The sequence below is a fragment of the Etheostoma cragini genome, chromosome 4 (assembly GCF_013103735.1).
Source record: "Etheostoma cragini isolate CJK2018 chromosome 4, CSU_Ecrag_1.0, whole genome shotgun sequence".
Lineage (NCBI taxonomy): Eukaryota > Metazoa > Chordata > Actinopteri > Perciformes > Percidae > Etheostoma > Etheostoma cragini.
Window position 1 is genome coordinate 18632714 of NC_048410.1, and position 17000 is coordinate 18649713.

At 40.2% G+C, this 17000-nt stretch overlaps 2 protein-coding genes across 5 annotated transcripts; one reads left to right on the forward strand and one right to left on the reverse strand.

The window, feature by feature from the left end:
* Window positions 1-555: 555 nt before the first annotated feature.
* On the forward strand, window positions 556-7406 carry LOC117943588 (cell division cycle-associated protein 7-like). 2 transcript variants are annotated; one of them, XR_004656384.1, is made up of 9 exons: window positions 556-757; window positions 856-984; window positions 1432-1812; window positions 2285-2380; window positions 2638-2793; window positions 3168-3317; window positions 3617-3698; window positions 4815-4951; window positions 7015-7406. XR_004656384.1 is itself a non-coding variant. In XM_034869812.1 (9 exons), exons 1-9 carry the CDS (start codon window positions 755-757, stop codon window positions 7058-7060), a joined length of 1248 nt encoding a protein of 415 aa, XP_034725703.1. In that variant the 5' UTR covers window positions 556-754; the 3' UTR covers window positions 7061-7406. The 2 variants fall into 2 exon arrangements, 1 of the variants encoding a protein (XP_034725703.1); XM_034869812.1 differs by having other exon boundaries at window positions 3617-3766.
* On the reverse strand, window positions 7230-15886 carry sp1 (sp1 transcription factor). Of its 3 annotated transcripts, none has more exons than XM_034869798.1 (6): window positions 15781-15886; window positions 15052-15125; window positions 12700-14095; window positions 10150-10291; window positions 9735-9925; window positions 7230-9127 (listed from the first exon to the last, which is right to left on the reverse strand). In XM_034869798.1, exons 1-6 carry the CDS (start codon window positions 15785-15787, stop codon window positions 8823-8825), a joined length of 2115 nt encoding a protein of 704 aa, XP_034725689.1. In that variant the 5' UTR covers window positions 15788-15886; the 3' UTR covers window positions 7230-8822. The 3 variants fall into 3 exon arrangements, with proteins under 3 accessions (XP_034725689.1, XP_034725690.1, XP_034725691.1); XM_034869799.1 differs by lacking the exon at window positions 15781-15886 and adding an exon at window positions 15640-15759; XM_034869800.1 differs by lacking the exon at window positions 15781-15886 and adding an exon at window positions 15631-15745.
* Window positions 15887-17000: the final 1114 nt, after the last annotated feature.

Sequence of the window (17000 nt, forward strand, 5' to 3'; positions counted from 1 at the left end):
AACATATTCATCTCTCACTGTTACGGAATATGACCTTGTTTTATTATTAAAAGATATATAGTTATAAAAGGAAATTAAACAGAAAACCTTAAAATGGGGAAAAAATAGTAACAATACTAGTAGGCTAAGTCCAAAATATGACATTCCATGCAATAATTATGACTTACTAAATCAAAATGATGAGATACTTAATAAAGGTTATGACTATTTCAATCAAAAATTATTAATTTTTAAATCACAATTGTGAGATAGCAAGTCAGAAATTCCCACACTGACACTCTTCTAGTTTTGTAGGAAAATGGTGTAGCTAAACTAGATTTTGCTTTTCATAGCTTACGCATACTTTTTCCTCTTAATTTTCGCCACTATGTCATGGAATACATATTAAATCCTGCTTTAACTTTTTAAATGATAATTTCCTGGAAACAATAAGCTACGTTGTGTTTTGTTATGCCAAGATGCTGACCTAAGATGTTGAACATCGTAAACATTGTTAAATGCTAAGCGTTTTCATTGTGAGCATGTGGTAATATTCTTGTGTCTTGAAAGTCTGCATGTTTTGGTATTCAGTTCACCTCTTGAGGGTGGAGTTTATAGCGGCCTGTTCCGAGGCTGTGTGCATTCGTGCAGCCCTGAGAAACAAAACAAGCACATCTCATTTCCAATCACATTAATTGGACAGTTACCTGCGCGCGGGCGAGCCCAGCTAAATTTCAGAAGCTAGCTAGTGGGTCCCCAGGTCAACAAGAATATAATGGTTAAGTAACTTAATATTACTCTCTTGTCGGGCCTAATACACCCTATTTTGCACTTTTTCAGATTTAAAATCTAAGTTTGTTGTTTGTCTTTTAACAGGCTGGGGTTTTAGGAATGAACGCCATCAAAAAAAAGTTTGTGTTGGCCGATGTTTTCGCAGACGACTCTGAAAGTGAGCGAACATTTTACGGCTTTTCTGATAGTGAAATCAGCGACCACTGCGAGAAAGTAAGTCATTTGGCTTAAATTAAGTCTACATGCTGCCAGAACCAGCATCAGCTTGGAAAGGTAAACACTAACCTGCGTCTTACATTTGGAAAAGGCAATAGTTGGGTTGTTTTACGATACATGCTGTAAAATGGTACGAATAGTAGCTAGTTACGTTACTCATACGTTACCCTGTATGGATTTGTCATAATTAAATGCAGTTGACAGCAGAACAACAGTGAATCAACATTGAATCAATTTCCCCTTTAACTTTGAATATTAAACATCAACCAAAATGATGATTCAGATGGAATTTAAACATTGAATCAATGTCACCATGCTATCTGGGAATGCTTTTTCAATTTTGCTAAAACAAGAGGTTTGGAAACAAACATTTTACTATAAATGTGTAAGATATGTGATGGATCACAAGCCAAATGAGAATTCCTCTGTATTTATTTACATCAGAATGTGAATTTTGAAGATGAAGATGAAGATGAAGCCCAGTCTGACCTTTCCCCCAACAAGCAGAAAGCCACCTCTAAACCATCTTTTGGTGCCCAGAACTTCAGGCTGAGGGTGGCTCTCCGCTCTGCTCCCTCTACTCAGCAGTCCACTGATGATGAGGAAGAGGCAGAGGATGAAGAAAAGATGACAAAAAAGAGAGGGGTGAAGTGGGCGGGAAATACCAGTCAGGCTAAGAAGAAGAAATGTGTTAAATTTGAAGATGAAGAGATAGCAGTGGCTCGGCCGTCTCCTTCAAAAGAGCATGGGTCTGATTCAGCAGATGATTTATCCAAGTCTTTCCTGGCCAAGAGAGAACAGAACATCAAGGCCAACAAAGCAATGGTAAACCAAAAACACAGAATCATAAACGGAATTATAGGATCCTATTGGAAGACTGACAGCACACCGCAACGTGTTTAAAGCTGGGGTTTCTCCAAATAGTGCCTAATACTACCCAGGGTTCCCAACATAAAAGAATACTTACTGTATATTCATTGCATTGTACCCCAAAGACAGAGTTGTATATGAGAGTTGCAAAAATGAGTCTTATATACAGTATAATACATTACTATATATAATATATATATTTATTTGAGACTCATTTTTGCATATAGTTGGCGGACAGAACACATGACTTTGACTTTAATATCAATTACTTTAGACTTAATTTGTTAACATTAAACAAGGTCAGGACATTTAGAAATGGGATAAAATACTGCATAAATACCTTTTTTTTTAGTTTCAAGTTCAAGATTTGCCCTGCTAGACTGACTTGACTTGTTTGTCATTTGCAGTGTCTTTTCATCCTCCACAGTTGGCTCAGCTGATGGCAGACCTGCAGAAGATGCCAGGAGGTGCCGGGATTCTGAAAAAACAAGCAGACAAACGGAAGACAAAAGAGAGAAGTTCTGTGAGTAGAAGATAATACAAACATATCTCTCACAAAACTACATTTTTGCAGTTAATATGAGGGATGGTGAACAGAAATGTTGATCCCCCCCCCCCCCCCACCCCCATATTTTGCTTAAGATTCTAGAGTAAAGTTATGCACTAACACAGTGGACACCCTCCTATTCTTTATCTTCAGAATTCAGCAGAGCTCCCGAATAATAGCAGTTGTAAATAGACTTGTATGTACTGAAGTGATTGATCTAATATTGCCTGCAGCGCCCACCACGCTCTGGTGCAGCTGGAGGACAGTCCAGGAAGAACCCAGAGCGGGCGTCCAGCAGACGGACCCGCTCTATGGGGGGGGGAGGGGAGGATCCTTCAGCCCCTAAGGAGGAAGAACTGGAGCTCAGCCTGGAGGATGAGCTGCTGGAGGTCCTCTGTCATTTATTAAGGAACAGTTGAAAATGTCTTTTTAAAAGTATTTTTCATAGCACTGTAAGACTGTGTGTTTGTGTGACACTACTATGTGCTGTTGTGTTGTCCCTCAAACACTGTACAAGTATTTACAAAAACTGATTGGGATGAGTAATGATGGTAAAAAAATCTGAGCTTTATATCTGTATCGGTGTGTTGTAACCTTTTATTTTTCTCATCCATTTTGTGTTGTAATGCGTACTCCACAATGGTTCAAGGTTGCCATGTATTTGTCTTTGTTCATGTCTGTGTTTAGCGAACTTAGTGTGTATCTTTTCAATATCTGTAAACCTCAAGCTAAATGAATCAGCACCGTCGTCTTTGTGTTCCAGGTACGTCGTAGCCGAGCCCCACAGCGCCGTGGAGCTCCACGGCCTAATCAGTGTAAACCTCATTGTATCCGTCCCGTGGAGGACATCACAGAGGACGAGATCCAGCTGGTTGCAGAGAACTTGACTGATAAGGTCTACAACAGCGTCACAGTGAGTTAACTGCTGGATTCTACCTGCAATTGTTTTTCTTTTTTTTTCAGTGATATAAATTGGGATGATACAAGATATTGGAAGATTTGAAATCAAATTTAGTTTGTTGCTAAATCAGAGATCACTAACAGAATCACCGGGGTTCAGTGTCCTGATATTTGGGGGAACACTGAACACCATTACTGAAGCCTAAAAATAATGCTCAAACTCTGCATAACAGAATATGCACAAAATGTAATAAAAACATGTCAGCGTACCTGTCCACCATCTCTTGACATGGTTTCTTTGCGTATTTTCAGGGCTCCACGTGTCATCAGTGCCGTCAGAAAACGATTGACACCAAGACTTGCTGCCGCAGCGAGGACTGTCGTGGGATTCAGGGTCAGTTCTGTGGGCCGTGTCTGAGGAACAGATACGGAGAGGATGTCAAGAAGGCGCTGCTTGATCCGGTCAGACTGCTGACACACCAGCACACACTCTGCACCTGTGTCACTGCAAAAAAGATTCATTTTGCCCACACTGCTTTAGTACAGTATTGCAGTGGAGTAGAGTATTACTAAACTCAGCAAAAAGGGCAGGGATTGATACAGATACTGTTTAAAAATCAGTCATTATCAGGACCTTTCACACTAACATATGACCGTGAACTCTTGAATCTTTTCAACACTTGTACCAGCGACTTTGCATTAAGTGCCAGGACAAAAAGTGGATAACGACTTTAAGTTTGACTACTTTTCTAAAGGTAGTTGCACACAGGCTTTGTCTCTCTGCACTGTTCATCATTTGCACCTTAGGAAAACAACCCTGCAGGCATACATCTCAAAGTGGCAGCACTTGTACTGAAAACTTAAATGTTTATTTTTCACTCTTTGAAAGCTTCAGCAAATAAGTACAATAAGATATGGGAACCTTTTTTTAGAATCAGAACCAGCTTTATTTGCCAGGTATGAGGACACATACGAGATTTTTTTGTAATTATTATTCTTTTTTTAATTATTATTATTCTTTAGAACATTGTTGCTCATAATGCGCGAACACATACACATTCAGAACAATCAAACAATGTATACACATTAATATGTACATACTCTAAACAGAAACAACATAAAGGCAAGATTAGATTATGTAAGGGAACAAGTCCCATTACCTGACTCCCAGTAGAATGAGTGGAGACATGCTTTATATTTTATTTATTTACTTTTCATTTGTGAATATGTATGGAAGTTCCATAATGTGTGAGGCAGTAGTGTAAACCATAATGCAGAGATGATTTTGTAGTTTTTATTTTATTGTATCAGTGTTTGTTAGTGGTGTCAATACCTTCAATGTAAGAATGTCACGTTGAAATGAACAACCTGTCTTGTCTATGTTGCATTGCCATAAAAATGATGATAAAGAAAATAAACAAGAAAAGGTTTATTTTTCACAAATTGTTTTTCTTGTGTCTTTCTTCAATTTAGGTAATTTTAGTGATTCACCTTTTGGTTATCTCCTCAGGAGTGGAAGTGCCCCCCCTGTCGTGGCATTTGCAACTGCAGCTTCTGCCGCCAGCGTGAGGGACGCTGTCCGACTGGCATCCTGTTCCCCCTGGCTCAGTACCACGGCTTCTCTGACGTCCACTCCTACCTCAGCAGGTGGGGACACCACACCAACGTTTAAACTGATACATGTGGCTGTTCTTAAGTTGCAGACTACTGTTACAGCAACGTATTTACAGTGTTTCCCAAACATGTACTAATTTGTGGCGGTGTGCCACAGAATCAACACCTGATGCCACATATTGTGTTTCATTAATCTTTTTTTTTTTTCAACGTAATTTAAAACACGCAGCATATTTGTTCAGCTAATAATAATAATAATAATAATAATAATAATAATAAAATGAATTTGTATAGCGCTTTTCCCAAGCTCAGAGTTGCTTTACAGAGTAGAAACAGATAAATATTTAAAAAAAACTAAGGATAGGCAGAACAGAAGAGATGGGTCTTTAGACGGGACTGAAAAATGGTGAGGGACTCAGAGATGCGGATCTCATGTGGGAGGGAGTTCCAGAACCTGGGAAAAGGCTCTGTCCCCAAATCTGCAGAGCTTTGACTTTGGGACGTAGAGGAGACCGGCTGAGGTGGATCTGAGGGACCGTGAAGGTTGGTAGGGGGAGAGGAGGACAGTGAGGTATGACGGGGCAAGGTGGTGTATGGCTTTGTAGGTAAGGACAAGCATTTTGTATGTGATCCGGTGAGAAATGGGAAGCCAGTGGAGCTGTTTTAGGACCGGAGGGATGTGGTGCCAGGATGTGGAGCGGGTGATGAGTCGTACGGCTGAGTTCTGAACCAGTTGGAGCCTTTTGATGGAGGTTGAGCTGATGCCGAGGAGTAGTGAGTTCCAATAGTGAAGTCATGAGGAGATGAAGGCATGAATAAGTCTTTCGTCAGCAGAAGGAGGGAGTGAGTGAGGGTGTGATTTTGGTTATATATCGAAGGTGAAAGAAGCTGCATTCTCTCACTCACTCACTCACTCACTCACTCACAGCCCCTCCGCTCCGTGCACACGTGTGTTTCCATGAAAACGAGATCATCCCTGGAAGCTTGGCCAATTTGGTGCACAGAAGACTGCTCGCAAAATTCACAAGTTAAAGAAATTTTGGTATCTTGTGAACGGTGTATTAACTGCAGAAATTCCGCGGCCACACCGCTGTGAAAGCTCCTCCTCCGACATTAGAGTTCGGTTGTTACCCCTGTCCGCGGCAGTCTCCTCCACTCCATGTCTTTTATAATGGAGCTACTTGAACCTAACCACTAATGGAGCTAATCGTTGCTAACCGAGCCTCCAGGTGTTGTTCTCCCTGCCTGAATCCATGTATGTATGGACTTGAGTCTGAATAAAACCAGAGATTTGATCAAATTGGCAGTGAAAGGTTTAAATGACAAATCTTCAGATAAGATCTTAAAAATTTAACAAGGACATGTTGCTATAGTAGCCTTCAAAACAGTGTTTGTGATTCCCAAAAGCAGAGAATAAAACAAAGATCTAACATTCCCTTTTTTTTTTTTTTTACTTTAGATAGCTTTAGTCTTTTACGATTTAACAGGAATTAGGATGAGACAATGTTGAGATTTTTAATAACATGCAACTGTCTATGGATCATAGTATTAATGTTAAGTTACATTTAGCCTGTTTTGGCTCCACGTAATCTGGTATTTTATCTGCTGAAAAGTAACATTTGAAAAACCAACCAGATTTGATTAACGAAGCACACCATGGCTGCGCTTACTCTTTATGGTTTTTTTTTTTAGTCCGTTTGATGTGTAGTTATTTATTTCTAAAGTATTTGTTAATGTTACGTAGTCTAGCCTAGACATAACATACTTTTGAAATAAAGTCAAAACAACTAGTTGTTGTCAATAAATACTTAATTTGTTTGAGTAGTTTATTACTGAACCTACACCCCACCACAAGTAAATTCTTAACCTGTGGGAAAGAGTTACATAATAATCCCTGTTTTTTTTACAATGCAACCCCTCTGGGTCCAACAAAGTGGCCCTGGCTAGGTTCTTGCAGAAAGTAGGACATTCCATTATTCAGTCCAGGAGTTAGCCATGATCAAACCTAGTTATGATCCTGCAAGTCCTCCTTAATGAATAGCAGTAAGTGTTGGAACTGACTAAACATTTACAATGTTTTATTTATCTCCTTACAGCCTCCGTAGCAAACTGAAGAGTGAGGACAACGATGTAGAGATGTGACAACACTAGGTGGCGCAAATGTTCAAACTGTTATTGTATCCCTAGAAGTCTGTTTTTATTCTAGTGAAATATACACAACCTGCGATGTGATTTTAAAAGAATAAAGATTTTTTTTTTGATCAGCTGATTGTTAGATTGGGACAAGTTTTGCAAAGAAAAGAGACCATAGTGTATTCATAATTTTAATCCAGCTGTTGGCATTTGCAGTAGTTAAACACACAATATAAAATCCCTTATTTAAAACGGGGCAAAAGAAATAAGAGCACTTGTTGTCCGATGAACTTAATCTAGAGTTTCAAAAGGAGAGCTTTTTAAACATACATGTTCTGACATAACACAAGTTAATTATCTTTCTCAAAGCAGAATCCTAAAGCAAAGAAAATATTACATAGTGGTGAGAAGCATCTTTTCCAAAAATATGTTTACCCATAATACTTTAGCAACTTAATTGGAACACAAAGGGATGTGTGTCCAGTGCTTGCCTCAAGCTGGATCTTTTCCAGTTACAACTTTAACATATGCATTACAAGAGTAACAGTTATTCGAAAATTTAACAAAGCTTTCCTAGTGTTGCTTATAAAATGAGTATGAACCTTTGGTTTTGAACGTACATATTTATGCTGTCTGGACATTACAGAATATTTCACTCTGACCAGATATGACTTAAAAGGAAACTGTTTCCCAACAAAAAACCGACTGACTGCAAGCAAAGATGATACCACTGGGACAAGAGTACTGGGAAGATCTGGACTGTATAGAATACATTATTCTATGACAAAGGCTTTTAAATTCAAACATTTAATCTACATACATATAAAAGTAATAACATAAGATTAAGATTGATTGCGCATGAGAGGTTCATACAACTGAAAGGCAATTTCTTGCAATCATGTAAGATGATCCTGCCTAAGCTAAGAATGTATGTAGCCTTTACCAAAAAATACATAAAAAAAAAAAAGTTTTGCTATGATAAACATATCAAAAGCATGATGGCTTGAATGTGTATACCTATTTAAAGAGATTAATGATTTATTCTCAGGATTTCAGTGCCCCGACACATTCTCACTGATTAGTGCTCTCGGACCTGGTCTTGACCTGGTCTATTTCAGCCCTCTTCAACGGCTCACCCTAAAACACTTCCATATATTATTCCTCATACTGGGATTTTAAGTTTGTGAACACAGCCCGGTCTCCCAAAACTGCAACCAATTCAAAAATAAATGCTGCTCCAGATTGTTATAATTTCAGTTGAAGGGGTGAATACAGCATTATGGGCCAGTTGGCATGAGAGGCATGCTGAGGGCAGAGGAACAATCAAAGCTCACAGCCTGGGAAACAAGGGTGCGAGCCTGAGTTAGTAGTGTCATCTCATTACTAAAATAAGTTAAGAGAGGATATTACTACTTCCCAATTAAATACAGAGTGCCGGTCAGTGTACTGTGATATTGCAATCCCAATACAAGTCATATTTTGAGTCTATGCGTGGAACAAGTGTTAGTGTAGTGCCATTTCCATTTTAGGGGAAATAAGATTTCATGATGTCACAAGTCTAACATTTTCATCCAACTCTGACATTAAAATGCCACAGGTATCTAAATTCAAGATGGAGATCCGTTTCCCTGCCTCAGTTCTCAAATTCAATAGTGTCTGCTGTGATGCATGTGGGGCCGCCTGTCTGAAGCCTTTGAGGGGTTCTGTGTCTGAGTCAGACATGCCCTTCAACCCCAAAACGTCCAAATGCAACAACCACCGAAGTCCTCCCTTAGTAGCTGTTGCCATTAATTTGGTGAAGGTCCACCTGCATCATGTTGATCCCACTGCTAGCTAATCGAGCAATACTCTCTGCAGATAAGGTTTCCATGGTGACAATGGTGTGCTGGTCATTGGGTGACACTGCTCCTGTGCCGATTTTTGTTCCGGCTGTGGGGGAAGCAGCGCCCGTCGAGACTGCGGTGCTGCTGCTGGTAGCGACGGCTTTTTTGTTTAAGTGGGTTTTGGTGTGCTTGGAGAGATGATCGCTGCGCATGAAGCGCTTGGGACACTCTGGGCAAACAAATCTTTTTTCACCTTAAAATGGAGAACAACAAATCAATATAAAAAAATAACAGCGGCTGGTATCACCAGACTGTTGGCTATGCAGTTGAAAGTATCCCGTTTAGGAAGGATAAATGCAATTTACTGCAGTGTTGAATACATTTTTATATTTCGAAGGAATTAAAAACATGCAAGATATGAAAGGTATGTAGTATTCAAAAGGGATAATCTTAAGCAGCAACAAATTATCAATTAATCTGTCCATTATCTTGATAAATCTGGCCCATAAAACATCAGAAGATTTTCTGAAGCCCCTAACTGACATAGAAACCCAAAGATATTTACTGTTAAATTTGATTTAAGACAAACAAAAGCATCAAATATAACAAATCGAATATCAAAATAGCTGGCAATTACATTTCTGTCAGTTTATTTTATCCTACTGCTGCAAAAAATAGATTCCCTGGAAATCTTTGTTACCCAAAAAAAAACATGACTTAGGCACACAGGCTTAACTTTGACCAGGGTTACATTTAAAACAAAGCATGTCTTTGGACTTATTGTCAACTTTGATGTTTGGCCTTGACTGGGATTGTATGTCCCTTCTCATCATGCCAAATAATCCCAACTAAATCCTCACCTGTGTGCGTCCTCTTATGGCGCTGAAGCTCATCTGAACGGGTGAATCGTTTCCCACAGAAAGACCAGCCGCAGACGAAGGGTCGCTCTCCCGTGTGCCAACGCAGATGGGCCCTCAGGTGGGATGTCTTGCCGTAGATCTTCCCACAGCCTGAGATGTGGCAAATGTGCTGCTTCTTTTTAGTTGGGTCACTAATGTAAAAAGCATAAATCAGAGTTAGAGGGTTACAAATTAACTAAATTCACAGGACACATACAAATCAGCTGAAATGTAAAAGCTCACTTACTATGCTAACACAATTTAATTAACACCTCAATGAAGAAAAAAACCCTGAAAATGTAATAGTCAACTTGACAGCAGTAGACTTCCTTAGCCTGTCAAGGGGTACCTAAAGAAAAGAAGTTGAATGACATACCGTCCTTCTCCATCCTTGCAGAAGGGGCAGGTACAGGCTTCCCTGCGGTTTCGTCGGCCTTGAGGTTGTGGGCTTATGTCCTCATCATCCATAGCTGTGCTATCATCCAAACTTTCTCCGCCAGTCTGTAGCGCCTGCTCTCCTGCAGTCATGGCATAATAAATACTTGTGAACTAACTTATAACAATGGTTTGAGATCTTACGTTAAGACATTTCATTAATCAAGTTCAGAACACTCCAAATATTTCACTCATACATCCAGTTTTTCTTCCAACGAAAAAAAATGTTCACCTCATTCCTCAGATTACAGCTTGCTATCATTTAAGAACCTTAAATGTCAAACACTACAGGGTCCATTGATTATTGCTTAAGAAAGCAGGCACACAAAAGTGATCCGTTTACATCTAATAGGATCTAATGCAAGTAATTTCCACTGTTCTTTTTTTTTAAATTTACAATAAAGTTAATTACTCAAAAAAAAATGAAGAAAAAGACAGTTTGGGATTGCCTCCGCACGGCTTTTACAGACCATTCCCCAACTTGTCAATTACAAGTTGTTTTCCCACATCCCTCTGCGTTTTGATACTGACGCACAAGGCATTTCCACGCACTAACATGCAGCAGGGCTGGACAGGCCGACAAAACAAAGAACAGAAGCTCGGATTACAACACAAGGGAGGGAGAATTCATTCTCTGCTCAGGACGCCATTACTTCATATCTGTTAGGGGTGGGAATCTCTGGGCACTCACGATTCAATTCAGAGGCCGTGATTCAATTCTAAACAGATTATTGATGTAACAATTCTTTTCATGTACATTTCTGCGCGCGATTTAAAAAAACTATACATATAAAAATGAGCTGTTTAGATTTTGACATATTTGTCACACATTTTAATGAAGGTTAATGAAGGTTTTGTCTACTGGGGTTTTATTTTGTATTTATTCAATGCTTAAGCCTTAAACATACTTGTGAAAGTCACCTCTCATAGTAATCTGCCATGTCAGAGGCTCAGTCATGTTTATAAAAGGTAGAGAATTGGCTTCTTAGAACATGAAACAGGAGGTGGTCAGATGTAAAGTGATAAAGTAGATGAGCCGCATTTATGTGTTTTGCAGATAGTCATATTCTATCTATCTCAAGAATAAACATTTTAATGCCAGATAGCCTGAACGCTCCAGGCCACAAGACTATTAAACTACTGAAGTAAGCATTTTCAATGTTAGCACGGACACTGATATGTAGTAAATTCCATTTCCAGTCCATTCAGGACTGCTAGTCTAAACAAAGCCGGCTACACATTAGCTGATGGGAAGCACATAAAAAGCAAACTACATACACTAAAAACAGACAATAATTCCTCACAAAAAAAAATAAAAATCACAAATGAAGACTAGCAAATGTGTAGACCTAATGTGAGGGGCTAATAACAGAACTAAAGAAGGGTTTAGACATGATAACTGTTGCTATAAGATGGGAGGGGTCAAGTTACACCCTTACTAGACAGACGTTGTGGCCAACCTACAACAACAGTACTATAATCTGACCATAGTCACAGGGGATGCAGTGTCACCAAGATATTTTTCTTTTCTTCCAGAACAAATCGCATCCAGTGCAGTAAAGAGCTTAGGGAAACACTGGGCCAGCTGAACTGGTTAAACCAGTCTAGTGCACGTCACGCACACAGAGCAAAAGAGATGCTTTGCATTAGTGCACAACCGATATATCGGCTGGCCAACATTTCCTGATCTATCTGTATTTATAATGGCAGATAAAAAAAAATATTCATCAGAATCATTTGACAAATAAATGATTCTGATAATGATTCGAGCACTCTACAACGTCCCTGTTCACAACACTGTTTTTTGTTCAAAGGACTTTAAGTTTCATATCACAAATTTGTATTTTTATACATCAGAACTTTATATTTTTCGATGTTAATCTGTTGTGCTGTGACAATAAAACAAAGAATTATATTTCAGTGAGAACTCATAACTACAAATAACTAATGTTAGGGAAATCGGTTTGTGTTTTGTAACTCGTTTCTGGATTATTATTTTTATATGTATAACATTTTTAAATAACCAAATATTCAAATCGCTCTTAAAAAACCTTTATCGGTCGGGCTCTACTTTGCATTTCAGTCTGGAACCTAATTTTCTAGACTAAAGATATTTATTCAAACCAACTGCCAGTTAGTGTATTGCTGAACAGTTACTGTGTCCTAAAAGAGTTGTTGGTTGTTCATCTTGCCTAAACTAACTCAAGCTAAACACAATCAAAAAAAGGTTAATTTCTGCAACTGTTATTTTGATTGCAGCAAAAATGAATGTGAAGATGTCTGAAAAGTAATTAGTACATTAACATAACCAATTTAATTTTGAAATTTGGACACGTCCTGCATGAAGATTGCATAGTTTAGTCAAAATAAAGTCTTATGTCACACAAGGGCTGCTGGCTGTTCATGAGTCAAATACTTTGTTTTTTTTGGTGTTTTAATTTTTTTCATAACTGAACATCAATGATTCCTGGAAAACAGGCTACTGCCTTACCTGCTGTGCCAGCGATGGTGATGGGAACAGTCTGCAGCTGGTGCAGCTGGTGCATCTGCAGCCCGGAGCCTCCTCCGAGTGTGTTAAGATTTATGGTCTGGATGCCCGGGATCTGCACTGTGTTAACAGATACTCCTCCAGCTGCAGCAGCACCCTGAGCCTGGCCAAGTTGGGAAAGGGACTGCATTGGGGCCAGCGTGATCTGAGGTCCTGCCGGATTCTGGATCTGAATGGTCTGCCAGCTCACCTGGCCATTGGGGCCTACAGTGCGCAGGAGGAGGGGGCCTGTGTTTGGCATAATTTGAAGATTTTGAAGCCCTTCCTGGCTGAGTGTCGGAGTTGCAAATACCTGACCACCAGCCTGGATGGTCTGGAGGGGGGTTCCACCTTGTATAACCTGCTGAGGCTGGATAAGGATCTGCTGTGGCTGCTGCCCGTCTCGGTTGTCTGGCTGTATTGGGACACCTAGAGAAGATGCAGTGTTCTGCTGGAATGACCCCGTCACCACTCCATTGCTGTTATGCGTTTGGGTCATTCCGTAAGAAGTGGTCTGTGTGGTGACAGTGGACCCACTTGTCATGTAACCTGCCCCGCTGGACACTGGATGTTGCTGTATAAGTTGGTTTCCTCCTGTATCCCCTCCACCACTCGCATCTCCCCCTCCGCTTGCTCCGGTGCTAACGGGCACCAAAGTGATGTTTCCATTTAGTGACAGGGGCATATTTGCCAGGAACTGGTGCTGGTTTTGTAACATGCCATTGCCTAAGCTTATATTTTGTATGGGGATGGCTCCCTGAAGGAGACTGGGCATCGTTATGATGTTTCCTGCTGCACCAGCTCTGTTGGTTGCGGCTATGATCTGCTGGCCATTAGAAGATGACACTATCTGAAACTGCTGGCCTGGTCCAGTGGTAGGTACCCCAGAATCCTGATGAGCATGTGCCAACTGCAGCGTCTGGCCATCTACTGTCTGAAACTGGGGAATAACCTGGTACTGAATGTTTGGCATCATACCCGAAATGGTGGTAAGCATCTGCTGACCCTGCATGGATGGAGCCTGAGCTACTACGTATTGCTGTGGCTGTTGATGCTGTCCCTGAGTGCTCACCACAGCTGTTGATGGCGACAGCACCTGTCTGCTCTTGCCTACGTCTCCCACTGTCACCATCACCCCCGAAGAGTCGGTGGTGACGGTGTTAGTGCCTGAGGTTGTTTGAATGCTAAGTGGGATAACCTGCCAGCCGTTGGCACTGGAGGTGAAAGCACCCTGGTTTAGGTCCAGCTGTTGCTGCTGGTTTTGTTGTTGCTGGTCTGCAGGGGAATCATTCTCTCCTGGGGTGTCAATGCGACTGCATGTGGCAGCCAACAAGGCGAGAGGAGATGGCTGCTGTGAGTCCTGGAAAGGGAATAACAAAAGAGGAAAAGGAGAAGAAATGTATAGTAAAAATATATTTTACAGGCCAACATACAGTACGTGTTAATGCTGAGCCAAGTACAACTATAAATGGGTGTCAAAAGGTCCACTCAGTTCAAAATTGTAATATTAAAAAGGAAATAATTATAATGAAATGAAATTATGCATATCCATAAGCAACCTTAAAAAGTGTTTTACAATAAATCAGCAGATAAAAATAAGATAATTGCATGATTTAAAACATTGACATCGCAAGTAGGATGTCGTGAACTTAAAGGCAAAAGGATGTCTTAAAAATAAACCTTTTGACTTCAATAATTGATTTCCAATTCATGTGATGAGTTTGGATTTCAATTTTAAAAAGTTATGTGACTGGCTTTTCAAATGCCAATCTATCCATGGCATGGTACTATGTTCCCATGCCGTTCATAACATTTAACATATGTTTTGTCATGCAAGTCTCCTTCCTTCCAGCATTCCCCAGAGTGGGACCGTAGTAGTCCGAGGGGAAGCCGGGTGGGTGATTATGGGAGGGACCGCATGTTTTCCAGAGCAGCGGCGGGCTCGGCTTCCCCTCCCCCCAAACCCACCCATCTCCCTCCCACACATTATTTTGCCCTATAAACTGACACACTGCTCTAGCCACCCCCTCCACGGCCAGCCAAATGGGCCGAGCAAAATCCACATGAAGTGCCGGGGTTTGATGGGAACACCCCGTGTGGGCGAAATTTACCTGCCCATTCTCCACCCAATGACATGTGCTCTGGAGAGAAAATCAACAACCTGTACAAGCCCCGACAGACAGGAACAACATACATACACCAACTATTAAGGAATAAATACCATGATCAGTGGACATGAGCGGGGAAGTTCAAGTTGTTTTTTTTCTGATGACAATCATCTGATTTGGCGAAAAAGCTAAAGTCCGGTTAACTTACTTGTGAATTTGTGTTTCGCTTTTGACTGTATCCTCCGCCGCTCTCCACAGCGGCCATTTCACCCTGCTGCTGATCTGCGGAAGACGAGTTTGTAAGATCACTTCTGATAAAGTTGCTACATTTAAAAACAGCAGACCATCAAACTGAGTTAACACTGTATTCAACAATGGGGAGAGAACACAAAGTACACGCATGGTCGACCTCACGAACAGAACTAAACTTTAGGAACCGTCTGACGTGAAGCAACTCAGAGAAGAAATGCAAGGAAATCCATGCCACAAGTGCTCCAAAGGGCCAGCTAGCCTATTAGCTAAGCTAACATGAACTCACCACAACAAGTAACGTCAATGCTCAGGAAAAATAACTACTAGCGAACTGTTAGCTACACATATCGACATGGTTTCAACTGCACTAACGTTACTAAATGTAACTTAACTAGTGCACGTGGATTTTATCAAATTCAATTATTGTGTAAGCAGTGCCAATTAAGAACAAAAGTTACGTTAACGTTACACAGGTCGCTAGCTTTTCTTGGTTGGCTAGTTAAGTGTTGTTGGCGACAATCAGCAGTTAACTAACGTTACTCACTTTTTAACTGATTGAGACGCTAGAAAACAATACAACTTTAGCTGTACTGTGATTAAATTTAAAACATATACTTTTCTTATACATAGAAGTGTTAACGTCATGCTTCGTACACAGCATGCCACTGACAAAAAGTTCACTTACTGCTCATTATTTGAAGACGGGAGGAGTTTCTCTGCTCTTTTTTCGGGTTGACAACTTTTCACAACTTCACACAAACTTGACGAGCTCCCCCTATGAAGGCGAAACACGAGTGCGCTTGATTTATGAACCTGCGAAGTTGGTAACCTACGAGCACGAACATTGACAAGCAACACTATAATAAAAATGATTAGTTTCTTTATATAGCACCTATAAAAATAGAGTTTACAAAGTGCTTTGACAGGAAAGGCAAGGCAAAAGCAGCATATTCAAAGGTCAATATAACAACAAGAGCTAAACAGTGGGGCCACACAATAAAATATAAAAACAATTGTTATTTAAGAAGACAAAAAAGACAAATATGCTAATAAAAAGACAAAATAATAAAGCTCACGTACTATACTTTTCCGGCTCTCTCTCCGGCTCTCTCCGGATCTCAGAATCTTCATCTAGTTTATCACTACGTTACCTTGCATTTATAGTTATTTGGCTTTGAATTATTACTTAATTAGCTACATATTTACTTTAAGTTGGCGCAATGGACAGTAGCTAACCTTATCGAACCCAAAATGTTAAATTGCCTAATTATTTCACTAAGTGTTTAATTTTTAAACACATTAAAAATAGGTCCCCACCACCATTCAACTTAAGTTGTTGTAACGTAGCTGACGAGCTATTAACGTGCAGCAAAAACTGCTAGCCACATGCCCAACCCTTAACGTTTTTACATTTAGTTAATATGAAAAGACTGAAGTTTTCAGGTCATTAAAGCCTAAAATAATCTTTAAAAAGACTAGGTGTTGTGTTTGAAATTCAACTTAATTTGAATGTCTTTTGGCAACTGTTTACTATTTTACTGTTGCAATGGATAAAACAAGCGCACCCCTCTGGGAGCTGCTAGCGAAGGATTGTTGCTTTCCTCCAATGGAATAGGTCGTTTCTGCCAACGAGAAACAACTAGCAAAGGTAATTGGCCCAAAGGCGGATAATTGGGCGGGACAAAGCATGGTAGGTTGTATCCCTTAGTATGATTGACGTTGGATTACATTAGCTAGCTAACGCTATATGTTTTTCGCTTAAATGTCGCCGTGAGTAAATATGTTCACGTTAATATTGCCATTCCCCCTCACTCCTTTTGTGATTTTGTTTTATCATTCAACAGTTTAAGACTTTGATGGGTCATATTTTGCTTAGCACACGGAGGTGGGGAAGGAGGAAGGCAG

What these genes read in the sequence shown, in the direction of transcription:
- sp1 (XM_034869798.1), bottom strand. An exon ending in TGCAAGGATGGAGAAGGACG is followed by an intron (nt 9,926 to 10,149) that starts GTATGTCATTCA and finishes TTTTTACATTAG; the next exon opens with TGACCCAACTAAAAAGAAGC. An exon ending in CCATAAGAGGACGCACACAG is followed by an intron (nt 9,128 to 9,734) that starts GTGAGGATTTAG and finishes CTCCATTTTAAG; the next exon opens with GTGAAAAAAGATTTGTTTGC.
- LOC117943588 (XM_034869812.1), top strand. An exon ending in AGACAAAAGAGAGAAGTTCT is followed by an intron (nt 2,381 to 2,637) that starts GTGAGTAGAAGA and finishes TATTGCCTGCAG; the next exon opens with CGCCCACCACGCTCTGGTGC. An exon ending in TGGAGGATGAGCTGCTGGAG is followed by an intron (nt 2,794 to 3,167) that starts GTCCTCTGTCAT and finishes TTTGTGTTCCAG; the next exon opens with GTACGTCGTAGCCGAGCCCC.